Source organism: Macaca mulatta, chromosome 18, assembly GCF_049350105.2.
Source record: "Macaca mulatta isolate MMU2019108-1 chromosome 18, T2T-MMU8v2.0, whole genome shotgun sequence".
Taxonomy (NCBI): domain Eukaryota; kingdom Metazoa; phylum Chordata; class Mammalia; order Primates; family Cercopithecidae; genus Macaca; species Macaca mulatta.
The window spans coordinates 68,870,967-68,897,541 of record NC_133423.1 but is presented as its reverse complement, the minus strand read 5'-3'; the positions used below and the strand labels follow the sequence as shown (position 1 = coordinate 68,897,541).

The 26,575-nt window shown below is 45.5% G+C and overlaps 2 protein-coding genes across 9 annotated transcripts in view; one reads left to right on the top strand and one right to left on the bottom strand.

The window, feature by feature from the left end:
• RMC1 (regulator of MON1-CCZ1) overlaps positions 1 to 22,016 on the top strand; it is a 28,291-nt gene extending 6,275 nt beyond the window's left edge. For 4 of the 5 annotated variants that reach the window (XM_028837880.2, XM_028837879.2, XM_015121671.3 and 1 more), the window contains 15 exons: positions 5,856 to 5,996; positions 6,312 to 6,415; positions 8,762 to 8,851; positions 8,941 to 9,046; positions 10,073 to 10,184; positions 14,274 to 14,318; positions 14,574 to 14,627; positions 16,331 to 16,459; positions 17,500 to 17,606; positions 19,425 to 19,544; positions 19,861 to 19,938; positions 20,258 to 20,362; positions 20,459 to 20,527; positions 20,617 to 20,842; positions 21,854 to 22,016. In XM_028837880.2, coding sequence (XP_028693713.1) covers positions 5,919 to 5,996; positions 6,312 to 6,415; positions 8,762 to 8,851; positions 8,941 to 9,046; positions 10,073 to 10,184; positions 14,274 to 14,318; positions 14,574 to 14,627; positions 16,331 to 16,459; positions 17,500 to 17,606; positions 19,425 to 19,544; positions 19,861 to 19,938; positions 20,258 to 20,362; positions 20,459 to 20,527; positions 20,617 to 20,842; positions 21,854 to 21,933 — 1,503 coding nt within the window. In that variant the 5' untranslated portion in view covers positions 5,856 to 5,918 and the 3' untranslated portion in view covers positions 21,934 to 22,016. Of the gene's footprint in view, positions 1 to 5,855; positions 5,997 to 6,311; positions 6,416 to 8,761; positions 8,852 to 8,940; positions 9,047 to 10,072; positions 10,185 to 14,273; positions 14,319 to 14,573; positions 14,628 to 16,330; positions 16,460 to 17,499; positions 17,607 to 19,424; positions 19,545 to 19,860; positions 19,939 to 20,257; positions 20,363 to 20,439; positions 20,528 to 20,616; positions 20,843 to 21,853 lie in introns of all 5 variants that reach the window. The other variant, XR_013408226.1, reaches the window with a different exon arrangement.
• NPC1 (NPC intracellular cholesterol transporter 1) overlaps positions 17,918 to 26,575 on the bottom strand; it is a 59,012-nt gene continuing 50,354 nt past the window's right edge. For 2 of the 4 annotated variants that reach the window (XM_077975003.1, XM_077975004.1), the window contains exons 22-25: positions 25,643 to 25,874; positions 24,631 to 24,744; positions 23,550 to 23,712; positions 17,918 to 18,139 (exon numbers count right to left, since the gene is read on the bottom strand). In XM_077975003.1, coding sequence (XP_077831129.1) covers positions 18,120 to 18,139; positions 23,550 to 23,712; positions 24,631 to 24,744; positions 25,643 to 25,874 — 529 coding nt within the window. In that variant the 3' untranslated portion in view covers positions 17,918 to 18,119. Of the gene's footprint in view, positions 18,140 to 21,723; positions 22,516 to 23,549; positions 23,713 to 24,630; positions 24,745 to 25,642; positions 25,875 to 26,575 lie in introns of those variants that run through there. The other 2 variants (XM_015121667.3, XM_015121669.3) reach the window with 1 other exon arrangement.

Below are 26,575 nucleotides of genomic sequence, written 5' to 3'. Positions count from 1 at the left end.
CTCCCAGAGTGCTGCGATTACAGGCGTGAGCCACCGCGCCCGGCCCTGGCTAATTTTTAAATTTTTTTGTGGAGATGAAGTCTTGCTATGTTACCCAGGCTGGTGTCAAGTTCCTAACCTCGACTCCTGCCTTGGCCTCCCAAAGTGCCAGGATTTCAGGCATGAGCTGCAGCACTCAGCTTTAGTCTCTCGCTGGGGATTTTATTCTTTTTTTTTTTCTAATTGCAAGTAATACCTTAAAAAAAGAAAGCGGGGGGTGGGGCTTGGTGGCCCATGCCTGTAATTCCAGCTGTTTGGAAGGCCAAGGTGGGCGGATGGCTTGAGTCCAGGAGTGTGAGACCAGCCAGGCCAACATGATGAAATCCCATCTCTATAAAAAATACAAAATGTTAGTCAGGTGTGGTGGGGTGCGCCTGTAGTCCCAGCTACTTGGGAGGCTGAAATGGGAGGACTGCTTGAGCCCAGGAGGCAGGAGGTTGCAGTGAGCCAAGATCACACCACTGTACTCCAGCCTGGATGATAGTGAGACCCCATCTCAAACAAACAAAAAAACTTCATTAAAAAGTGGGCAAAGGTCAGGCGCAGTGGCTCACACCTGTAATCCCAGCACTTTGGGAGGCCGAGGTGTGCAGATCACCTGAGGTCAGGAGTTCGAGGCCAGCGTGGCAAACATGACGAAACCCCATCTCTATGAAAAATACAAAAATTAGCCAGGTGTGGTGGCAGGTACCTGTAATCCCAGCTGGTAGGGAGGCTGAGGCCAGAGAATTGCTTGAACCTGGGAAGCGGAGGTTGCAGTGAGCTGAGATGGTGCCACTGCACTCCAGCCTGGGCAACAGAGCAAGACTCCATCTCAAAAAAAAGTGGGCAAAGAACATGAGCAGACACTTTTTAAAAGAAGACATACATGCGAGCAACAAACATAAAAAAGCTCAACATCACTGATCATTAGAGAAATGCAAATCAAAACCACAATGAGATACTATCTCACACTAGTCAGCATAGCTATTATAAAAAAGTCAAAGAATAACAGATGTTGGCAAGGTTGTGGAGGAAAGGGAACCCTTATGCACTGTTGCTGGGAGTGTAAATTAGTTCAACCTTTGTGGAAAACAGTATGGCGATTCCTCAAAGAGCTAAAAGCAGAACTACCGTTTGACCTAGCAGCCCCATTACTGGGTGTATATGCAGAGGAATGTAAATTATTCTACCGTAAAGGCACATGCACGTGAATGTTCACTGAAGCACTGTTCACAGTAGCAAACACATAGAATCAACCTAAATGCCCATCAGTGACAGATTGGATAAAGAAAATGTGGTACATATATACCATGGAATACTGTGCAGCCATAAAAATGAGCAAGATCATGTCTTTTGTGGGAACATGGGTGGAGATAGAGGCCATCATCCTTAGCAAATTAACACAGGAACAGAAAACCAAAACCACATGTTCTCACTTCTAAGTGGTAGCTAAATGATAAGTTTTGAATGCAAAGAAGGAAACAACAAACACGGGGGTCTACTTGAGCAGGGGAGGGTGGGAGGAGGGAGAGGAGCCGAAAAGATAACTATTGGGGACTGGACTTAATACCTGGGTGATGACATAATCTGTACCACAAACCCTCGTGACATGAGTTTACCTGTGTAACAAACCTTCACGTCTATTCCCGAACCTAAAACTTAAAACAACATTCAAACATTGCAAGATACATAATATGGAAAGCAAACGTTCCCTATAATCCCAATAAATAATTATTATGAACAGTTTGGTGCATATTCCTCCATTTTTAAAAATAAATACATACAAACTTCTTTTTAACAAAAAGGGGAATGTTGTATATAAACTTTTGCAGCTAGCTTTTTTTTTTTTCCTTTCCAAAGTGTATCTTGGACATCATTCTGTATTTTATTCTGACTGGGTAGTATTCCACTGTATGGATGGACTGCAGCTTAACCAATTTTTTGTTGTTGGACATTGGCTGGTTTTCCATTTTTTTGTGATTACAAATAACCCTTCAGTAACATTCTTGTACACACTTCTTTATGTTAGAGGGAGAGTTGCAGTATAGATATGAACATCTGAAAAGCTGAACCGGTATCACCAAATTTCTTTTAGACATGTGCATTTCCACTAGCAATATGGGAACTTCTGCTTTTCATACCTTTAGGAGAACTGGATATTATCAGTCCATAGACATTTGTCAACCTGAGAGGCAGACTTTTCTTTTTTCTTTTTTTTTGAGACAGTCTCTGTCGCCCAGGCTGGAATGCAGTGGCACTATCTCGGCTCCTCCACCTCTTGGGTTCAAGCAATTCTCTTGTCTCAGCCTCCCAAGTAGCTGGGTCTACAGGTGCCCACCACCATGCCTGGCTAATTTTTGTATTTTTAGTAGGGGTGGGGTTTCACCACGTTGGCCAGGCTGTTCTTGAACCCTTGGCCTTAAATAATCCACCTATCTCGGCCCCCTAAAGTGCTGGGATTACAGGCGTGAGCCACCACGCCTGGCTGAAAGACATTTTAATTTGCATTTTACATTACTAGGGAAGTAAGCATCTTTTCATTTGTATATTGTCCATTTGTATTTTGCTAACTGCCTCTTAAAGTTTTTTTATTTTGTGATAATTATTTTGAGGCAGGATCTCTGTCACCCAGGCTGGAGTACAGTGGCACAATCACGGCTCACTGCAGCCTCGACCTCCTAGCCTCACGTAGTCCTCCCACCTCAGCTTCCCGAGTAGCTGGAACTACAGGTGTGTGCCAGCACGCGCAACTAATTTTTTTTCCTTTTTTTTTTGTAGAGATGAGGTCTTGCCATGTTGCCTAGACTGGTCTTGAACTCCTAGGCTCAAGCCATTCTCCTGCCTTGGCGTCCCAGGTGCTGGGATTTATGGGCACGAGCCACTGTGTGTGGCCAAAATTTTTTTTACTGTGGTAAAAAACATATAACATTTATCATCTTAACTGTTTTTAAGTGTTCAGTTCAGTAGTGTTAAGTATATTCATTCACATTGTTTGTTATGAAATAGCTGCAGAACTTTTTTCATCTTGTGAAACCAAAACTATATCCAGTAAACAACTCCCCTTTATCCCTTCCTTGCAGCCCCAACAATCTCTGTTTTACTTTCTGTTTCTATGAATTTGACTCCTTTGTTTTTTTGAGATGGAGTCTCGCTCTGTCGCCCAGGCTGGAATGCAGTGGCGTGATCTCAGCTCATTGCAACCTCTGCCTCCTGGGTTCAGGCGATTCTCCCGTCTCAGCCTCCCTAATAGCTGTGATTACAGGTGTGTGCCACCACGCCTGGCTAATTTTTGTATTTTTGGTAGAGATGGGATTTCACCCTGTTGGCCAAGCTGGTCTTGAACTCCTGACTTCAGGTGATCCACTCACCTCAGCCTTCCAAAGTGCTGGGATTACAGGCATGAGCCACTGTGTCCGGCCGAATTTGATTACCTTTTATGCTTCATGTAAGTGAAATTATACAGTATTTGTCCCTTTGTGACTGGCTTATTTCATCTACCATAATGTCCTAAAGGTTCCCCTATGCCATAGCACGTGATAGGGTTTCCTTTTTAAGACTGAGAGTATCGCATTGAGTGTATACACCACATTTTGCTTATCCGTTCATCTGTTGAGGGACATTTGGGTTGTGTCCACCTCTTGGCCATTGTGAATAGTGCTGCTCTCAGTACAGGTATGCAGATAGCTCTTCAAGATCTTGTTTTCAGGTCTTTTAGATTTATACCCAGAGTGAGATTGCTGGAGCAGATGGTAGTTCTGTTTCTTAATGTTGTAGGGAACTGCTATACTGTTTTCCATAGCAGTTACACCATTTTGCAATCCCTCCAAGTGTACAAGGGTCCCAATTTCTCCATATCCTCACCAACGCTTGCTGGGTTTTTTTTTTTTTTTTAATAAGAGCCATCTTAACTGTGGTTTTGATTTGTGCTCTTTGTTGATTAGTGATGTTGAGCACTTGTGTGTGTGTTGGCCACTTTGTGTATCATCTTTGGAGAAATGACTAATTCGGGTCATTGTGCCTATTTTAAAAATCAAATTATTATTATTTGTTGAATTATAGTTCTTTATATATTCTGATAGTAACACCTTCTTAGAGATACAATTTGCAAGTATTTTCTCCGAATCCGGAGGTCACCTTTCCACTCTGTGGATCGTGTCCTTTGATGTACCTGCCTGCTTCTTTTCATCTGTTCCAGCTTCCTGACCTATTGAGCATGCTTCTGAGATCTCTAAGTGGAACTAATTCAGAGGGTGTTAAGAGTTCTTTCAGGTTTTGATTTTATTGACCTAATGAAAGCAATATAATTTAGAATGTATAGATAGAGAAAATACACCTGTGCGTTAATGCCATGGTGTAAGGCCATCATCGAAATCTTAGTAATGACTGGCTGGGCGCGGTGGCTCATGCCTGTAATCCTAGCACTTTGGGAGGCCAAGATGGGCGATCACCTGAGGTCAGGAGTTCGAGACCAGCCTGGCCACCATGGTAAAGCCCCGTCTCTATTAAACCCCATTTCTACTAAGCGTTGTCTCTACTGTCTCAAAATAAAATACAAAAATTAGCTGGGTGTGGTGGCGGGCGCCTGTAATCCCAGCTACTTGGGAGGCTGAGGCAGGAGAATCCCTTGAACCTGGGAGGCAGAGGTTGCAGTGAGCCGAGACTTTGCCATTGCACTCCAGCCTGGGCAGCAAGAACTAAACTCCATTCCCCCCCCCCGCCCCCCCAAAATTGTAATGACCAATAGGAGAACTTTAAACAAACTTTAGACAAATTCCATACACACAGAAATAGAATTTTGTACATGTGATTGCATGGGAAGGGTGGCTTGCTTTATGGAGGAGTTCCCTATGGTAATCATTTAAAAGTCTTTCTGTTCTCTGCAGTGGGAAAGTATACCTTAAGGTTACCTAGATGGCTTCAGGTCTTCAAGAAAAAGTTAAAAAGAAAGAAGACTCTAGCGCATCCTAGTTATTATAGTTATTAAGAAGCTTTTGGCTCCTGCCTCTGAATTGCACAGCAGTTCTTCAGTGCAGTGTACCATGAGCATTTATGTCTTGGGGGCTCTATACAGTGTTCCGTAATAGCAGAATATTTACGGTACATTTAAAATGTGCCTGGATTATAAAGGACCGCATTTGTATGCAGTCTTATGAACACATCTGCTAGAAGAAGGGAGCTCCTCCCAGGCCCAGTGTAGACTGGAGTCGAGATGGAGGCCAAGTAGAAGGCAGATCTGCCATGGCCTGGGAGGTGGCCGAGTTAATACATGGGGCCCTGGAGGTGTCAGTTTCTTTTGGTCATTTCCTGGATGAGGAGAATTTTGTTGTAAATTGCTCTTAGGTGTATCCATGTGCTCCACATGCCCAAGCATGTAAAGCACCAAGCACAGGGCTGGTGAAGTAGCAGCTGTAATAAGTACAAGTAAGAATGTTCATTTCACTTAGTGGGTTTCTTCTGCTTTTTATTCTCAGAGTGCACTGTAAGAATCTTCTGACAGTTTGCTGTTATTGATTTATTTATTTATTGAGACTGAGTCTTGCTCTGTCATTCACGCTGGAGTGTGATGGTGCAATCTTGACTCATTGCAACCTCCGCCTCCCAGGTTCATTCAAGCAATTCTTGTGCCTCCGCCTCCCGAGTAGCTGGGATTACAGGCACGTGCCACCACGTCCGGCTGATTTTTGTATTTTTAGTAGAGACGGGGTTTCACCATTTTGTCCAGGCTGGTTTAGAGCTGCTGACCTCAGGTGATCTGCCCACCTCGGCCTCGCAAAGTGCTGGGATTAGTTTGCTGTTTTTTAAATGAAGATCCTGGTTCTTAAACTCTGCTTCAGGTATTACCAGAGAAACGGAGCCTGAAACTCTTGAAGAGCCACAATCTCAATGTGAATTGGTACATGTACTGCCCCGAGAGCGCCGTGATCTTGCTGTCTACCACGGTCCTGGAGAATGTCCTGCAGCCTTTTCACTTTAGGGTAAGAGGAAGCCTCCCCTGAAAAAACCACATTTCCCCAGTTGTCCCCTGTTGCTGTAGCATCCTAATGTGTCGGGCACGTTAGGGACAGGTTCCTCCAGCCGTAATGTCACGCTCTGACCACTAGAGGGCACTCTGTACCCGTCAGCTCATGGAGCCATTCATTTTATGCTGGGCAGATAGGCCGTGAGGGGACACGGGGGACGGTGGAAAGGATCCAAAGTCTATGTTTATCCTTGTTGGTTTTACGTAGGGAATGGTGAAACATCAAAAGGGTTTAATAAGTTTTTCCTAAAACTTTTTTCCCCCTAAACAGGCTGGCACTATGTCAAAGCTGCCCAAGTTTGAGATTGAATTACCAGCTGCACCTAAGTCAACTAAACCCAGCCTTTCCGAAAGAGACATCGCAATGGCCACCGTGTATGTCTGTGTCGGAGAGAACTCCATCCTGCGATTGCTTTCAGTAATATAAACCACAGAAGGAGTGTGGCACAAGCACCACAGGATGCCCTGAGCCCTAGAACACATAAGGAGGACTCCCCTTGTCCTGGGTGTTCAGTGTCTAGATCCTCTGAACATAGAAAACCTGCAGTGTTTTTGGCATTCCTCTTTGATTTCTATCAGCTTTGTGATGCTAAGGAATTCCTTTACCTTTCTAGCCTGATAAAACAAGAACTTTGAACCAATTTATTTCTTAGTGTTTTTGTTTTATAATTTCTTCTTTTTTTTTTTCAAGACAGAATCTTGTTCTGTCACCTAGGCTGGAGTGCAGTGGTGCAATGTCGGCTCACTGCGGCCTCCGCCTCCCAGGCTCAAGTGATTCTTCTGCTTCAGCCTCCCAAGTAGCTGGGATTACAAGTATATGTCACCTCGCCTGGCTAATCTTTGTATTTTTGGTAGAGACAGGGTTTCACCATGTTGACCGGGCTGGTCTTGAACTCCTGACCTCAAGTGATCCACCTGCCTTGGCCTCCCAAAGTGCTGGGATTACAGGTGTGAGCCACTGTGCCTGGCCAATTTTTTTTTTTTTTTTAAAGCTAAGTTAATAATCGTTCTAAATAAGAAAATACATTAAGATTTTTATGTAACAAACATGGAACTCAATTACTTATATATGGAGGTATATTTTCTTTTTCTGTTTTTTAAGATGGAGTCTTGCTCTGTTGCCAGGCTGGAGTGCAGTGGTATGATCTTGGCTCACTGCAACCTCTGCCTCCCAGGTTCAAGCAATTCTCCTGCCTCAGCCTCCCGAGTAGCTGAGACAACAGCCACGTGCCACCATGCCCAACTAATTTTTGTATTTTTAGTAGAGACAGGGTTTCACCATGTTAGCCAGGATGGTCTCAGTCTCTTAACCTGGTGATCTGCCTGCCTCAGCCTCCCAAAGTGTTGGGATTACAGGCGTGAGCCACTGCGCCCGGCAGTACGAAGGTATATTTTCATTTGAAAAAGTGGATATCTCAGTTTTTAAATTTGTAATGAAAATTTTAAACACACAGTAGAGATTAATAAAAACCCTAAACTTTCAAACTTTTTGGTAGTATAATGTTCTTTTCTTTATTTCTTCTTCCTTTTTTTTTTTTTTTTGGTACTCTTCTGTGGCTTTCCTGTTTATTTTTAAATTTTTTTTGGAGAGTCTCACTCTGTTGCCCAGGCTGGAGTGCAGTGTTACGATCTCGGCTCACTGCAGCCTCCGCCTCCTAGGTTCAAGTGATTGTCCTGCCACAGTCTCCCGAGTACCTGGGACTACAGGTGCATGCCACCACATCTGGATAATTTTTATATTTTCTGAAGAGATGGAGTTTCACCATGTTGCCCAGGCTGACCTTGAACTCCTGGGCTCAGGTGATCCTCCCGCCTCGGCCTCCCAAAGTGCTGGGTTTATAGGCATGAGCCACCGTGCCCAACCAGCATTCCTGTTTGGACAATAGATAAAGCGAGAGCAGTCCTGGCTGAAGTGGAGGTGGGGACCTGTTCCCTCCCACCTTGGTCTCCTTGTCCCTGGGCAGGCCCAGCACAGAGTTTACCACTGGACTAGAATATGCATTCAGGAACTGTTCACAGCAATACTTATTAGATGGCACTTAAATAGAAGAGGCTGAGCATGGTGGCGCACGCCTGTAATACCAGTGACTGGGGAGGCCAAGGCAGGAGGAGTGCCTTGAGGCCAGGAGTTCAAGACCAGCCTGGACAACATAGTGAGACCCTGTTTCTACAAAAATATTTAAAAATTAGCCAGGCACGGTGGCATGTGCATATAGTCCTAGCTACTGGGGAGGCTGAGGTGAGGGAAGATCACCGAAGCCTAGGAGTTGGAGGTTGCAGTGAACTGTGGTTGCACGTGACAGAGGGAGACCCTGTCTCTGAAAAATGAAAAAAAAAAGTGATTATATTTTTCTGTTATTAAGGAATATACATTCATTATACAAAACTTGGAAAACAGAAAGAGAAGAAAATGAACTTATTAGCATATCACTCAAGTATAACTATTAACGTGTTTCTTTCTAATCATTTTAGACTCTATGCTTCGGTTTGGGGTTTTCTTTTAAAAGATTATGATCAAGCTGTATGTAGTGTGTGTTCTCTTTTCCACTTAAACTTTATAATACGCTTTGAGTAACTGCATGTTTCTTTGTAAACATTTTTGTTGGCAGCAAAATATTCCATTAAGTGAATATCTCATAATTTACTTAACTGTGATGCCATTTAGAGCAAAGGAATTTTGAATGGCCAGATGTGATTTTTGTCTCTTTGTTCCCTAATTAGATACGGGCAGCTGTATGTTCTCTTCTTGAGGCATCATTCTCGGACCTCCAACAGCACAGGAGCGGAGGTGGTCCTCTATCATCTGCCACGGTAGGTTTCATGCTTTCTTTCCCCTCTCTCTGTGATTTTAAAATGTGAGTTGCAGCTTGTTGATCTATTTTTTGCTTTCTATCCGACAGAGAAGGTGCCTGTAAAAAGATGCACATATTGAAGTTAAATAGGACGGGAAAGTTTGCCCTGAACGTGGTGGACAACCTGGTAGTCGTGCATCATCAGGACACAGAGGTACAAGCTGTCTGCGTTTCTACCAAAGTTAAGGTTGCTTAAAAGCCTTGTGAAAATTGGCGGCTGGGTGCAGTGGATCACGCCTGTAATCCCAGCACTTTGGGAGGCCAAGGCGGACAGACTGGTTGAGCCCAGGAGCTTGAGAGCAGCCTGGGCAACATGGCAAAACCCCACCTATATAAAAAATAAAAAACTTAGCCGGGTGTGGTAGCGCATGCCTATAGTCCCAGCTACTTGTGGGGCTAAGGCTGGAGGATGGCGTGAGCCTGGGAGGTCGGGGCGTCAGTGAGTTGAGATTGTACCCCTGCACCCAGCCTGGGTGATGGAGCAAGATCCTGTCTCCGGGGAAAAAAAAAAAAAGAAAAGAAAATTGGCAAAATGTCTGAGTAAGATTAGAAAGTGCATTTTTATTTTTTATGCTAAGAGTTTTCATCTTCCAGATGGAAATGGGTTAAGTAGTTTAGAAAAAAGTGATTGTGTCAATTGATTAAAGATAATTGAAAACTGTTTCAGAAAGTAACACTTGAGATTTGACCTTGGAAGGAGGTGGGAATCCGCTCCATTCCACGAGTACATGAACTCTATTGCAATTGTGAGCATGGATGATAGTGCTAGGGGATAATGGTTTTGAGGCCGTGTGGACCAGGACAACTAGAATGGGTCCTGTGGGCTGGGCCTCTGGTATAAAGAAGCCACTTCCCTCCTCTACCCTCCCAGAGGGTGGTGACGCTAACTCTCTGACACGTGAAGATGTTTCCAGTGGAAATGACAGAGATCTGCTTAGGTCACTTTGAGCTTGTCAAAGGTAGCATGTCATAAATGCAGGAAATACTTGTGAGAGGAGATAAAGATATTAAAAGAGAGTTGTAATGTTAATGACAAATTCCTCAAGTAAGAACTAGCCTATAGGGAGGAGATGCAAACACAGGCTTTTAAACTGATTTAAACAGCAAGATGGGATGGAATGAAAGGGACTGGGCAAACTCTGATTCATTTCGGCCTCAGTCTTGTTTTCTCCCCCCGTAGACGTCGGTAATATTTGATATCAAGTTACGGGGAGAGTTTGATGGCTCCGTTACCTTCCACCACCCGGTGCTTCCCGCGCGATCGATCCAGCCCTATCAGATCCCCATCGCAGGTAACGGGTTCTGTAGAGGAGTCAGTGCTGCCGTTTTACCACGTGGCTGTGTTCTCACCATGATCTTTGGGAGTCACATTAAAAGTGGAGTGAAGAGTAAACAGAGATTCCCGGATCTGTCTGATTTTGCCAGGGGCCATTTGTTCCAGTTTTGTTGTTTTAAGAGGGAGTCTGACTCAGTCGCCCAGGCTGGTATGTAGTGGCGTGATCCTGGCTCACTACAACCTCCACCCCCTGGGTTCAAGTGATTATCCTGCCTCAGCCTCCCAAGTAGCTGGGATTACAGGTATGCGCCACTGTGCCCAGCTAATTTTTATATTTTTTTAAATTTATTTTTTTGACCGAGCCTCAATCTATTGCCCAGGCTGGAGTGCAGTGGCTTGATCTTGGCTCACTGCAACCTCTGCCTCTCACAAGATTCAAGGTTGTGAAGTATTCAAGCAATTGAACCAAGTATTCAGTTGCTTAAATACTTGTGAGAGGAGATAAGGTTCAAGTGATTCTCCTGCCTCAGCCTCCCAAGTAGCTGGGATTACAGGCATGCGCCACCACGCCCAGCTAATTTTTTTGTATTTTTAGTAGAGATGGGGTTTCACCATGTTGGCCAGGCTGGTCTTGAACTTCTGGTCTCAAGTGATCTGCCCGCCTTGGCCTCTCAAAGTGCCGGGATTACAGGCATGAGCCACCACGCCTGGCCCAAATTTTTAAATTTTTGATAGAGATGGGGTTTCACCATGTTGGCTAGACTAGTCTTGAACTCCTGACCTCAGATGATCCACCTGCCTCAGTCTCCCAAAGTGCTAGGATTACAAGTGTGAGCCACCGTGACCAGCCTGTTCTAGTTTTTTAAAAAATGCAACTACTACTGATCATATAAGCTAAAATTATGTTGTGAAAAAAGCATTTTCTAAGATAGATGAATCTCCCTTGGGAGGAAATAATTTATCTTACCTGAGCTGTAGAATGGATAGTTTTGATTACTCATTGATGGTGAAAGATGTTTTAATACTGAATACGTCCATAAGGTTTTGTTTGCCTGAGCTCTGTAACGCTGAAATTAACTTTGGCTGTATGCTTGCTACTTTAGCCTGGGATCACTTTTCTCTTCCTCACATTCCGTGTGACAGTGATGATGAATATTGCATTCTTTGGGACTGACAGTCACAGTAAGTGCTTTGGCTGTGGCTCTTAGGCTTACCCAAATCAGTCCTCCTCCTGCCTGGAGAGGTGGGGTTGGGAAGTCAGAAGAGTGGAGGCCAGGAATTCAGGAAAAGGGAAAGTCATTTATTTGCTTCATTTTGCCTTTTCCCAGTGTAATTGATTTTAACACAGAACTGAAAGAATATTCAACACTCTCTCTCTCTCTTTTCCTTAAATAGAACTTTATTTTCTCACAGTTCTGGTGGCTGGAAGTTCAAGATGTCTGCGGGTTTGCTTTCTTCTGGGGCCTCCCTGCTTGCAGGCCTCCTTGCAGATGGCCGCCTTCTCACTGCGTTCCCCAGGGTCTGTCTGCTGTGGCTGTCCCTCCCAGCAGTCTCTCCCGGCTCTCTTCTGAAGGAGACTGGAGTGCAGAGTTGGCTAGTCTGAGGTTTCAGTGTACAAGACGTAGTCAGATGGCTCACACTTGGAACCCTGGTACTAATATTTTATTCTTTGTCAGACAGCACTGGGCGGTTGACCCAGCCTGCAGTCAGGATTTCCTTGTACCTTTCACCCAGGAGATTCAGAATCGGGCTCTGGCTGAAAGTTTAGCAAGAGCAGCATCGTCAGCCTGACTGCCCTGTCTTGCTGGATCAGCCAAAAGCTAAGTTACTTTCTGGCACAGTTGGAGGAAGGAGCTGGCTCTTAACAGACATTTGGTTAGGTCTTTTGGTCTCCTGTGTTCTCTCAAGCTTCTTCCTTTTCCTCTGTAAATAATGTTAGCATTGAAAGAAGAGATTTTGCCAAGTGATTGTCTTGTGTCTGCTGCCCACTTGACATGAATGTAACTGCTGGTGAATTGGGGAAAAAAACTAAACATTTAGAACAAGCCTGTCCAACCCATGGCCTGTGGGCCACATGCAGCCCAGGACAGCTTTGAGTGCAGCCCAACACAAATTCTTAAACTGTCTTAAAACATTATGAGGTTTTTAAATGATTTCCTTTTAAGTTCACCAGCTATGTTAGTTATGTTAGTGTATTTTATGTGTGGCCTAAGACCATTCTTCTTCTTCCTAATGTGGCCCAGGGAAGCCAAAACATTGGACACCCCTGGCTTAGAACCTTTAGCTCTGTTCCGGTGGTACAGGACCAGTTAGGAGGCATCAGGTTCTAACCATCTGGTTATAATGGAACAGATGCGAGGCCGGGTCACAGTCATAGCCAGTGCAGAGATCGATAGGAGGAAGTCAGGAATCCACCGAGGGTCTGGGGATCTAGGTAGTTTGGGCTGCAAAGCATTTTCAGAGGTTAGTGACTTTCATTTCCTGCTGGGCTGTGAGCCCTGGCAGGTTGACGCATCTGTGTGTCTTGCCCACTGTGCTGCCACTGGGTGGGCGTGCTCAGGAATTGAATGGGCCTGTTTAGACAGATATAACCAGCACTTTTGGGAAGAGTCAGCCACCCTTTTTCTTTTTGTTTTGGGCCTATTAGAACAGTGGGTCTCAATCTGACTACATATTAGGATCATCTGGGGGGCCTTGGAAACAAAAGCTCTCATCTGACAGTGTCAGGTCAGCCACACAAAGATGAGGGCTGTGCACTCGGTGCAGACCTTGACCCTTAGGTCCAAAGTGCGAGTGTTCTTCGCCAAAGCTTCTCTGCCTGGGCTTTTTCCTGGCTTTGGGCGGTCTGTTCACAATGACCTTTTCTCTGACCAGCTGATTGAAACCTGCCTTGATTGCACCTGGGTAATTGGAACAGAACCAGGAGTCATGGTTAGCTTGTGGGGCTGCCTAACTGGTTGCTAAGGGTCCCCGCCATGTGAGGTTTTGGGGGTCTGCTTCCCAGACGAGCTCACTGTGCCTGGACCTACTCTAAGCAATGGATAATCAAGCTAATTATTTAGATAATTAGTGGCTGGGCGCAGTGGCTCATGCCTATAATCCCAGCACATCGGGAGGCTGAGGTGGCCAGATCACTTAAGCCCAGGACTTTGAGACCAGCCTGGGCAACATAGAGAGACCTTGTCTTTCCAAAAAAAAAAAGAAAAGAAAAAAGTTAGCAGCTCTGTTCCAGTGGTCACGTGCCTTTAGTCCTAGCTACTCTGAAGGCTGAGGCAGGAGGATCACTTGAGCCAAGGAGTTCGAGGTTGTAGTGGGCTATGATCAACTACTGCACTCAAGCCTGGACAGCAGAGCAACACCCTATCTGTCTTTAAAAAAAAAAAAAAAGGCCGGGCACAGTGGCTCACGCCTATAATCCCAGGACTTTGGGAGGCCAAGGTGGATGGATCACTTGAGGTCAGGAATTCAAGACCAGCCTGGCCAACATGGTGAAACCCCATCTCTACTAAGAACACAAAAAAGTTAGCTGGGTGTGGTGGCACATGCCTGTAATCTCAGCTACTTGGGAGGCTGAGGAAGGAGAATCTCTTGAACCTGGGAGGTGGAGGTTGCAGTGAGCCAAGATCGCACCAGTGCACTCCAACCTGGGCGATAGAACGCCCAGATAGAACGTCTCCACCTCAAAAAAAAAAAAAAAGATAATTAAGCTGTGGTAAGCTACAAGCCACATTTATTTGAAACATTCTCCGTGGATGATCTGGGTATTTGATTTTGAATCCTCCAAGTAAATTTCTCAGTTCCTTAATGTGCATCTGTAAATGATCATGAGTCATCTTTGGTTATTTAAAAAAAAACCCAAACCACAGTGATTGAAGCCTTGATGTGCTTTCTTTTTCTTGGTGAGATTTTCCTGGATTGTTTTCACCTCCTTCCCCCTTCCTCCCCGTATGTGCTATCAGTGAGATGGAACAGTTCATTTCTTCCTTAACTACAGCTGAATGAACATTTTGTCACGACATTAAAAAGTGCTGACTTTTGCGTCGTAAGTACCAGCATTCGCAGCGTTTTCTGGCTGCATCGCACTTAACGTTTTCTCAATTTGTAGGTCCTGCTGCCGTGACCAGCCAGTCTCCTGTTCCGTGTAAACTCTGTATCCTTTACTAAGGCGTTGGCACCGTGCACAACAGGGCAAGTGGTCACCCTTACAGAGTGGTCCTGAAGCCCTCCTCTGGGCAGCTGTGAATAACGCTCTGGGAGCCACCCCGCAGCCAGCTTCCCTGACTGTCCAGGGGCCCCGTGTTTAGCGTGGACTCAGCACATGGGGGGCAGGGGCGTGTGCTAATGGAAACTGGTTTTGCCTTTTGTTTTCGTCTTTTCCTGGTTTAGAATTTCCTATAACATGTGGATTCTTCATCCTGGATTGTCTTTCAACCTGACATCATTATCAGTGCAAGCCAAGGTAGGTCAGCGGGACAGTTGTCATGTTAGAACATGGTGCTTGTTGACTTTGGATCCCAGTTGTAGCCAGGGACATTTTCAAGGTGAATCTCTGAGAAATGACCCCTCCTTTCAACCCTGGGAATGGGATTTTTTTTTTTTTCACTTTATACTGTTTTCTACTATATGTGCATTTTATCAAGAACATATACTACTATTAATAAAGCAACAACTAAGAATGCCATTCTCGTGCTTAAGCCCATTCTGGAAAGCCAGACTCCACCCCAGCCTGTCTCCCTTCACTTCTTCCATCGACCTTCCCTCCGGTGTCCGTGCCCTTTTCTGTTCTGCGAGCCCAGGAGGTGTGCTCCTCTTTCTGGCCTTGCTGACGAAGCCTCCTCAGCCTATTGGTTGTCTCTTCCTGGGTAATCTGTTCATTAGAGAAATCTTATTTTTTTAAGGCAGGGTCTTGCTCTGTCACCCAGCCTGGAGCGCAGTAGTGCTATCTCAGCTTACGGCAGCCTTGAGCTCCTGGGCTCAGGCGATCCTCCTACTTTAGCCTCCCGAGTAGCTGGGCCTGCAGGCGCACACCACCACGCCCAGTTAATTTATTATAATAATAATTATTTTGAGACAGAAGCTCGCTTTGTCACCAGGCTGGAGTGCAGTGGCACCGTCTCGGCTCACTGCAACCTCTGACTCCTGGGTTCAAACGATTCTCCTGCTTCAGCCTCCCCAGTAGCTGGGGTTACAGGCATGCACTACCACACCCAGCTAATTTTTGTATTTTTAATAGGTACGGGGTTTCACCATGTTGGCTAGGATGGTATCCATCTCCTGACCTCGTGATCTGCCCACCTTAGCTTCCCAAAGTGCTGGGATTACAGGTGTGAGCCACCACGGCCGGCCTATAATTTTTTTTTTTTTTTTTTAGAAATAGGGTCTTGCCATGTTGCCCTAACCTGTGTCTCTAATACCTTGCCAGGCTGGTATTAGAGAATTTCCTATGTTACTCTTTAATCCTCTGTGTATTTTCGAGCCTTTCCTCTGGAATTCCTAAGAATTCTTGAGGAGAGAATTAGCCCTGATGCTGGAAGCATCCACTGTATGTAATGAAGCCATTTCTCTCCTGTGCATCTTGCTGGTGTTTTCCTGTACAGCTGCTCTGCACCTGCCTTGGGACAACTGAAAAAGGGATCACCCAGATGATTTTTTATGTGGCACTTCATTCTGCAGAACTCCAATTAGGAAAGGCCACACCAGATGCTGGCAGTGTGGGTGATTAGTACATTTATGGGTCGATGAATGGATGAATGATGTTCCATTGAGAGCCTCTGGAGTTACATTTTAAACTAATGAGCCGTTGTAGGAGAAACCAAAGCACAGGACTGAAGTTGATGCCACATGTTGACATCTTTTTCTATTTTAAACATTAAAAGAGGGACTAGGTCTAGGGAAGGCCCTGTTTGGCATTAAGGACTAGGGAGCTACACCACTGATGTGCCCCTGAATGCAGAGGTTACTTGGAAAGAGCCAAGTGTGCAGTAGTTCGGCCATCAGTCCTTCTGTTGTAGACGTGTTCTTGAATGGCTTGGCTCTGCTTTGGTTAGGAAGAAAAAGCTACATTTATCACCACCTGCCCTGCAGATGTTTAGGGGAACCACTTTTGGGCTTTTGTTATGGTTTGCATCATACTGTTATATTTGCTGCCTCTTTAAAATCCAGGTTACCTCTGGAACCTCCAAGTGAAACTTGAGCCCATAGTAAATCTCTTACCAGACAAAGGAAGATTGATGGACTTTCTCCTCCAGAGAAAAGAATGCAAGATGGTCATCCTGTCTGTCTGTTCACAGAGTAAGTTGAATCCTTCCCCCTTGGTCTGGTTCTGGTATGAGGCCTGTGCTGCCCAACACTTTTTATCGGGATGTGGGCCAGACTGTTGTGCCTTGTCTGTAATCCATAGCCTCATTCTTTGTGTGAGGGGTGGCTATGTGACCCCCTAGGAAAGGCTGCTAAATGGAAAGATGACTTGTAGAGATACTTGTAGAGAAAAGAACAATAAATGGGATGGTTCTGAATGAAAGTGGGCACACAGGAGGGGAGTGGGCCACCGCCCCTGGCCTTCACACACACCTCTTTCAAAATCCAAGCCACGTCACTGCATATGTGTCTTCTTTAAGCATCCCCTACTGAGGCCAGGCATGGTGACTCATACTTATAATCCCAGCACTCTGGGAGCATGAGGCAGAAGGATTGCCTGAGCCTAGGTGTTCGAGACCAGCCTGGACAACAGGACGAAACCCTGTCTCTATTAAAAAAAAAAAAAAAAAATTAGCTGAATTTGGTGGTATACACCTGTGGCCCCAGCTACTCCAGAGGCTGCAGAGGGAGGATTGCTTGAGGCCAGGAGGACAAGGCTGCAGTGAGCCGTCTGTGCCAGTATACCTCCAGCCTGGGCGACAGAGCAATACCCTGTCTCAAAAAAAAAAAAAAAAAGCAAAAGAAAAAAAGAATCCCCTACCAATATGTGCTATTGGTGTTTGTTTTGTTTTGGTAGAGATGGGGTCTTGCCTTGTTGCCTAGGCTGGTCTCAAAACTCCCAGCGTTAAGTGATCCTTCTGCCTCGGCCTCCCCAAAGTGCTGGGATTAGAGGCATGAGCCACTGAGCCTGGCCTGCTATAGCTTTTTTTTTTTTTTTTTTAACTGTAACCAGAAAGGGGTTGCGAATGATGTCTAGGTATCAGGTCTTTAAAGTACTGCATTTCTTGGAGTGTCCTTTAAAGGTACTTTTGCGTTGGTAACCTTTTGAGATCAGTTTTTATCATAGCAATGTGTGGAAATTCTGAAGCTGACATGAAGTTGGTTTGATCCGTGTGAACCTTGTGCCTTTCCAGTGTTAAGTGAGTCAGACAGAGCGTCGCTGCCCGTGATAGCCACTGTTTTTGATAAACTCAACCATGAGTATAAAAAGTACTTGGATGCCGAGCAGAGTTATGCGATGGTGAGTTACATGGAGTATGACAAAGGGTCCTCCTCCCCCACCCCCTCCCTGGTATTTTCTAAGTCATTATGATGCAAAATTGTTTCCTATATATTAGAATAACGTCACTGAGATTTGCTGCCTGCCATAGGGCAAGGTGGCGATAGTGGGGGATAGTGGGGAAGTAGTAAATTCAGGGGCCCTGCATCCCATGAGCTGGAGGCCACAACTCACTTCATACCTTCACTGTTTTTGTTTTTCCCCCATCTGTGTTTGATCTTGCCTGTAGATCCTTGGCCTACTGTTATATATAGATGAGAAAAATCAGTCTCTGCTTTGCAATATTTTGTATATTTTTCTGTTTTGCCAGAGTGAGGACTTAGTAAATTAAATTCAAAGTATTTGTTTGCCACACCTTTCTTTCCTGTTGAGATAGCGTCCTGTTGAGATAGTGACGATTCAGTGTTAGCACTTAGCAGGCATGTTTGTAGTGAAGGTAGTAACCATGGCTTATCGCCACCAATTTCCACTGTATTACTCGTACATCATACCTCCTGAAGCCAGAAAGAAGAAAAGTTTAGGACAAGGAGAATGACTGACTTCACTTCCAGGATCTGATTAGTCCTAGTCTGAACATGGTTTTAAACCAACAAAAGCCCCGGAACTGCACTCCCCTTCAGCTGTTCGTGGAAGGGTAAGAGGTCTGAGACAGGCACTGAAGAGGGCCGGTTGCCTGGACAGTGTCCATTTCCACCCTGTCAGATATGAGGGATGGCTGAGTCCTTTCGAACCCTATTGCCGTGGGTGTTCTGGCCTGTGGAAATCAGCAGGTCTGATCCCAAATGGCAGTTTCTGTGCTGTCTCGCACTGTCTACTGGGCTCCATAAACAACATGACTCAGCAGTGGGGGCCAATGACCAGCCACGTGAGCAGCATCTGGAGTTTCTTGGAAATGCAGGTTCTCAGACTACACCCCACAGCTATTGCATAATCTGCATGGATCTGAACTGCTTTTTTTTTTTTTTTTTTTTTTGAGACGGAGTTTTGCTCTTGTTGCCCAGGCTGGAGTGCAATGGCGAGATCTTGGCTCACCACAACCTCCTCCTCCTGGGTTCAAGTGATTCTCTTGCCTCAGCCTCCCCCGAGTAGCTGGGATTACAGGCATGTGCCACCACGCCTGGCTAATTTTGAATTTTTTTTTTTTTAAGTAGAGACGGGGTTTCTCCATATTAGTCAGGCTGATCTGGAACTCCTGACCTCAGGTGATCCACCCGCCTTGGCCTCCCAAAGTGCAGGGATTACAGGCATGAGCCACCGCGCCCAGCCGGAACTGCTTTCAAACGTCAGGTGAGGTCGTCAAGGTCTCAGAGCTTTCCTATTCCGGACTTGTGGTGCTCTGGCTTCCCACCTAAAAATCCCTGGAGACTCCATGCAGGCGCTCCTCACTTATTGTAGGATCAGGACTTCATAAAGCAGGGATGCAGCAGGCCGTTTCATTTTTGCCAGATAACAAATGCCCGTGGTCCAGGATTAAGAAGCTTAGACAGGAAGTTAAAACATTGCAAGAGGCTAAGTATGATACATTTTAAGAGAAAACTTGACACATGCTTTTTCCGTTTCATCTACCATGAACATTGGAGTGTTTTCAAGATGACCAATTCTGACTTCCTAGACCCTCCCCAAGCCAGCACAGGAAAGATTTTATCTAAGTAGAGAAAGAAGTGTGTTCCGCTCATATCCTGGGGTCCACATCGAAGAATGCAGTCCTTGTGGATGAACTGTACACAGCACCCTTCCTCTAAGATGCCGAAGGTCATAGTTTGTGGTTTCTTCTTTCAGGCGGTGGAAGCAGGGCAGAGCCGAAGCAGCCCACTCCTCAAGAGGCCGGTGCGGACCCAGGCGGTGCTGGACCAGTCGGATGTGTACACCCATGTCCTGTCAGCCTTTGTGGAAAAGAAGGTGGGCTGCAGCTTTCCGCCTCTTCCAGACTGAGAATGCTCAAAACAAGGCAGTTGAGGAAAGCAGGAGACTTCATGTGATTAGAATCACTGGAGTTTCCTTGGGTGAGGACCTAGAGCTGGTAGTTTGGTTTCTAATACTCAGGCCTAAAGCATAATCAGTGACAAGTGGTTCTGGAGCGATTTATGCAAAACCAGTGAAAGATGAACACTGGGCCATTTTAAGATGGAAACCAGGCGGGTGTTGGATAAAGTGTTATATGCAGCCCCTTTTGCACCTCGTTGGTATTTATAAAACCACATTTTTTTCTCCCTAGGAGATGCCTCATAAATTTGTGATAGCCGTGCTGATGGAATACATTCGTTCTCTTAACCAGTTTCAGATTGCAGTACAGGTACCTTCAAATCAGCTGGTCCCAAGTTAAAACAGCAGGAATTAAAAAAAACAAAAGACACAGTCCCTCTTAGAAGATGACTTATATGCTAAGACAGGTCTGCCTCCCTGACTCAGAATGCTGAGTGACTCTCCCAACATTCTTATTAGTTGGAATGGAAGTGTAATGTCAAGTTGGGGTCTTTACCTGCATGATGAAACCACTTCTTGTAGTGACACTTTGGCCATGTTGGTTGGAATAGCCAGTCCTCGGGGAGCCTCTAGTCTGTTGTAGCTGAATGATTTGGAAGTGTTCTTTTACTTTTTACTTTTGTCCTCAGCATTACCTACATGAACTTGTTATCAAAACCCTTGTCCAGCACAACCTCTTTTATATGCTGCATCAGTTCCTGCAGTACCACGTCCTCAGCGACTCCAAACCTTTGGTATGCATTGCCAGATTTCTACTTACATTGTGGTTAAAAACAGAAAATTTTAACTGTTAACCTTCCAACTGAAGCAGGTCTAAAAATGCCTTTCAGGCTTGTCTGCTGTTATCCCTAGAGAGTTTCTATCCGCCTGCTCATCAGCTATCTCTGGACATGCTGAAGGTAAGTCTGATGTGTGAGGTTTTGGACTATGGAAACTAACTCTGTTCCTGTTGTTTGCACTGACCTGGACTTCTCTTCCTTATTCCTAGCGACTTTCAACAGCAAATGATGAAATAGTAGAAGTTCTTCTTTCCAAACACCAAGTGTTAGCTGCCTTAAGGTTTATCCGGGGCATTGGTGGCCATGACAACATTTCTGCACGAAAATTTTTAGATGCTGCAAAGCAGACTGAAGACAACATGCTTTTCTATACAATATTCCGGTTTTTTGAACAGCGAAACCAGCGTTTGCGAGGGAGCCCCAATTTCACACCAGGTGAGAATGCAAAGACTTGGGGTAACCATAGCCTCAAAGAGTAGCAGAGGGCACTGGCAGCTGGTGGGCGAGGACTCTTGGGTTAGCGTTTTTGTAAACAACACAATTTGGTAACAGCCCACCTAGCCCTCGGCCCATTATTTGTAGCAGAGTGAATTCAGTATGCTGACAGAATCTGAGTTATGCTCTGGAACTCACCAAGGAAGGTGTGTTTTGAGTCAAGACATATTTGGGACCTATTAGGCACAGCCCATCTCTTATAGCAGATCTTGGAATATCTCTTGAAGCCAGGAATAAGATGGCAAATGGTGGCTAAGTATTTTAAAGGGCCTGGGGCTTGTTAAAGTTTCAGTTTTATGAAGTATACATTGGTTGATCATTCTCATTTATTGTTTTCGTTGAGACGGAGTCTCACTCTGTTGCCTAGGCTGGAGTGCAGTGGTGCAATATCGGTTCACTGCAACCTCCGCCAGGTTCAAGCGATTCTTCTGCCTCAGCCTCCTGAGTAGCTGGGACTACAGGTGTGCGCTACCACACCCGGCTAATTTTTGTATTTTTAGTAGAGATGGGGTTTTACTATATTGTCCAGGCTGGTCTCGAACTCCTGACCTCGTGATCCACTTGCCTCGGCCTTCCAAAGTGCTGGGATTACAGGCATGAGCCACTGCACCTGGCCCTGGTTGATCATTCTCATCTCCAAATAGTTATACAACCGAAGACATCTTTAGGATAGGGAAGGATCAGGACTCTCATGAAACATGTAGGTCTAACTCTTTCTAGCCCAATGTAAGATAGCATTTAGTTACCCTAAGGACAGGATGGAATCTCTTCCATTTAGCTTTTCTACTTGTCTCTCAAAGCAGATAGGGCAACCCCAAAACTTACTTAGGAAAACAATGTATTTTATTAAAGAAAAATAAGTTAAAACCCAGTAGACACACCTATGAGATGCTTGCTTTGTCCCTCATTTCATGCCACAGCTAACTGGCGATTAAATCTCTTCCTTTCTAGGGGAACACTGTGAAGAACATGTTGCTTTTTTCAAACAGATTTTTGGAGACCAAGCTCTAATGAGGCCTACAACATTCTGAAATCACTTGCTGTTTTTTTTTTTTATATAAAAATGTGTACAAAGTTAATTTATTGCATTAATAAAGCTCTTTAAACTATAAAATGTTATAAAGTGTATCTACAACCTCAAATATCAGTAAAACTGTGGTACAGAACTTGTGGGATGGCTTACTCCTAAAAGGAGAGACAGTGCATTGATTGGCCTTTCCAGAGTGTCAGGGAGTGGATCACATTCACAGCCATCTAGTGTCACCTCCTGCTTGCTAAAGAATGAAGTTTCTTTCCTGAAGAAGCTGGGAGAGGTTTAGTGTCCTGTGGTTGCCTCCAGATTTAGTAATACTGCTTCCCAAGTCAACTGTGCATTCCTGAGTTCACGGGCACTATGTTCAAAGCTGCTGCCAATCAGCCTGATGGTTGGCACCATCCGGTGTTCAACTTGGCCTGGCCGATGCAGCACCCGTCCAGTGGTAAACCGACCGACCCTTAGACACAGTTCAGTCAGGATGCCCTGCGAGAGGGCTAGAAATTTAGAAGCCGTTCGCGCTCTGTCCCTTTGTATCGCTCTTCAGTGGCACAACTTTTGGCTTTATTTACTGATGGCCCTATGAGAGAGAAAAATAATTTTTCTTATTTCTGCAGGAGAAAGGGAACTGGTTGGCTGGGCATAGTGGCTCACGCCTGTAATTCCACTTTGGGAGACTGAGGCAGGAGAACTGCTTGAGACCAGCCTGGACAACAGAGTGAGACCACATCTCTCTCTCATTTGGAGAGGGGCTCTTTGCTTTCTTCCTCAGGCTGGAGTGCAGTGGTATGAACACGACTCGCTGCGTCCTGAACCCATCCTTCTGGGCTCAAGCAAGCTTCCTGCCTTCGCCTAACAAGCAGGTGGGACTGCAGACGCACACCACTTCACCTGGCCAATTGTATTTTTGTAGAGATGGAGGCCTCACTATGTTGCCTAGGCTGGTCTCAAACGATTCTCCCCTCTCAGCCTTCCAAAGTGCTCATCTCTCTCTTTTTTTTTTTGTCTTAAAGAAAAGGAGCTAGTGTATTAGATTGTAATAGAACTACTTTCTATTGCCCGGAGATGATAAAAAGCCCCTCATTTTCTTAATCTTTTACTTCAGTGCTCCAATTTAGTGACAAAGCTTTAAGTCAAGCAAATCAGTACTGTCCTTTCAACCGTGGGTCATTTTTGTGCAAGGTGAAGTGGCCATAGAAGTAAAAGGATCAAGAATAGTCTCGAGATGAACAGAGGCAGCACTTTGCTGAGAACGGGAAATCCGTGAGGGACATAAAAAGCTGCTCTGCAGCGCTGCTGGTGTGAGAGCTGGCTGCAGGACGGACTCCTCCATCTCAGCGGCAGGGAGGAGCTGCCCCACCTGCTGACACTCAGATCCATTCAAGGGCTGGCTCCAGGCCTCCAGAAAAAACATCAGCAACTTACTAGTGAAGTAGTCTGCACCATCATGAAGCCCCTGGATGGGTTTTTTCTCTTAGAAGAATTTTTTTTTACTCAGTATAATTTATCAAATGACCATTAGTATGAGTTCAAATACTTGAATGCCTCAGGACAGAATCCCCTTTCAGTAATGTGCTTCCTCTTACGCCACCCTTTTAAGACAAGAACTCTTACCTATGTAACTGAGTAAGACAGGGAGAAATATTAATCCGTGAGTGGCGCCCAGTAAGACCATAGCCAAATACATCCTGAAGTAGAATATCTGGAAAATTTGAGATTTGGCAAAAGCCAACACCACAATCCCTCCAAATTTTGTAAGCGTGATTCCACTGAATACCTAAAAGAAGAGATACTGTGTTAGACACCACTTTTACCAACCTGTAATGGAAACACTTCCTTACAAGGATTTCCCCCAGGTTCAAGTGATTTTTCTGCCTCAGCCTCCCGAGTAGCTGGGATTATAGGTGTGCGCCACCATGCCTGGCTAATTTTTGTATTTTTAATAGAGATGGGGTTTCACCATGTTGGCCAGCCTGGTCTCGAACCCCTGGCCTCAAGTGGTCTGCCCGCGCTGGCCTCCCAAAGTGCTGGGATTACGTAGGCATGAGCCACCGTGCCCAGCCCTTATGGGGATTTCTTAATATTCAAGGTCCAAAGCAATGGGAACTGAACCCAGGTAGCATCATCTACTACCTAACACTATTTAATCTGCTGCCTTATGATCCCGGGGGAGAGGTATGACCAAGGTAAAAGCTGTGTATTCTGCATAGACGCCGCATTGTGTCTCTAAATTGAATATGTTCTCAAGTGAAAAATATTTAAAAGTGTTACGAAACAAAGTTTTAGTTTTACTCTTTACCAAGTATTTTCTACAGTGGTAAAGAGATAGGCTAAGCCAGGGTGTAGAGTTGAACCAAGACGACTCTCCAGGCACCAACCGCACATCACACGCTGGGTTCTGGCCCGGGCTCCCCTGCCTGCATTTTAAATGGAAAAGACTGGCAGCTGTCTCACGTTTAACTTTTCTGTTATTTTCCTGCTTCAGCACACTGCCACCTAAAAAGGAGCCGCACCGACAGGTACAGTGCTACAGAACATCTGTTCTGTTCATGATGTGGCAGCTAATTCATGAATTGCCTGAAAGCTTGCAATCCTTAGGAGCTGCTTTCTAAGTACAGGATCCAGACTCTTCAGTCACTAAGCAGGACACTTCAGGGTGCAACTCTGCTGGCGTGGCCCTGCTCAGGGTACTCACGGAGCTGCCCATGTGGGCGAGTGCCTCTTCTGCACGCTCCACGCGGCTGCCTTTCGTGCTCACCGTGAACGCTCTGGTTATGTGGCTGCAGAACTCCACGGAGATGCCACAGCTCTGAAATAAAGCACTGCCTTTAGGATGATGGCTCTCTTCCTGTTGAAGACCCTAGGCAGTCACCCTGTTCCCAGGATGGGGGCTAATTACCAGGGCACCCTGGGTGCTAGAGGAGGCCAAGCATCCCATTGGACTTATAAGGCCTCCATCACACCAATCTAGACTGTACCAGGAACTTTCTGGGGCCCTCTCTACACACAGCCAAAAGCCTGGTTTTCTGTGGCATGTTTGTTTTGATCAGAAGAAATTGCTGGAACGCCTTAAGGTCACCCCACCTGCACCGAGCTGGCGCATTGTCACAACTTCTTTTCTTGGACCTCGCTGCTCCCCTATCTGAAGCAGGGTTCACATCTGAGAGTACAGATACCCTGTTCTATTTTCCATGAATATATTCTCCAGTGCTCTCATCTTTAATGATGAAAAGCACCTGACAACCACATGGGAGGCAGAAGGCACTGGTCAGAGAGCTCCTGGGGCGGGCTGCAATTTTCTAAGCAAAAAGTGAACACGCTGCTGTCATTAGGCTACAGGCTTGTGCAATCTCTAAAGAACAACAAATTACAGGTGGAATAGGCCGGAACTAGGCCAGGAAATCACATTGCCATGGTCAGAGGCACCATCAGGTATACTAGTATAGCCGCAAGGAATGGGACAAGAGAAAAAACTGAACAGAATTCCCTGTAATGTGCTTATGCTCCCAGATGTTCAACTCAATGCTCGCTCCCTCTACGCCCTGTCCCACCACCATCCAGCACTCATCCTGCCTCTCCATGTGCGCCAAGAGCGAGCGCCAGACTTGGTATCTTCTTCCATCTTAGGGTTTACATGGAATCCAAGACAGCAATTCCCCTAAGTGAAACAGGAGCTAGGGACAAATTGAGAGTGGACAAGGACTCACCATCACCAGGTTGACCAAGGACACGGCGTTCAGACTGATGCCCCAGAGCCACATAACTCCAAACATGTTGACCAAGACCATGGCGATGGTGGTGCACATGATGACTGCAGACCACAGCTCACAGCCCAGGAGGACCATGGTCACCAGAAATATCGCGCCCAGGGACACACCGAGGTTGAAGATAGTGTCGTCAATGATGGTCAGGTACTGTTCGTAGAAGACATAAAACACACTGGAGAGGAGGGGGGAGGCCTCGTTAAAGCTCGCTCTCACTCCCAAACACTACATGTTCATCCTGTCACCACTGCCAGGCGGTCAGACTCCCTCAGGAAACATCCCTTGCAGAAAACCTTGCTGGCTGTCTACAAGACTCATCGAAAGCGACTCACTCGCCCTCTCGTGGCCACTGACCACCCAGAGAAGGGCCCAGCAGTCATGTAAAATGTGTATTTTTGATAAAGTTTTTGTTTATAAGCCCAATCTATGCTATTTTATAGACATTTACAGAGAGCATTCCACAGCATTCTGGGGGACAAAAAAAAAAAACAAAAACGAATCCTGATCTATCCTGACACACTACCTCAGGCTCAGCGGGGTCCGTGCAAGGCCTGAGGAAAAAATGCTTTCATTTATTTTCTTGTGGAGCTAATCGGCTCTTAACTTCTTCCAAACAAATCCAGGCCTTCTTGCTTTAAGCGAGATCATGGGCAGGCAGGAAAAATAAATCACTTGTTTCTCCTACCTTTCTACAGTTTTCAAATTCACCATGTCATACATAATACTTTTCTTGCTGGGAAAAAAAAAACCCTAACAATATAAAAAGTCTACAAACAGGCAACATCCCAAATAACCAGCAGTTGGGGATTCTGGTCCATTGCTGGCCAAGGATGTGGGCCTGGCCCCGCTCTAAGCCACCTGCTCTCCAAGCGCCCC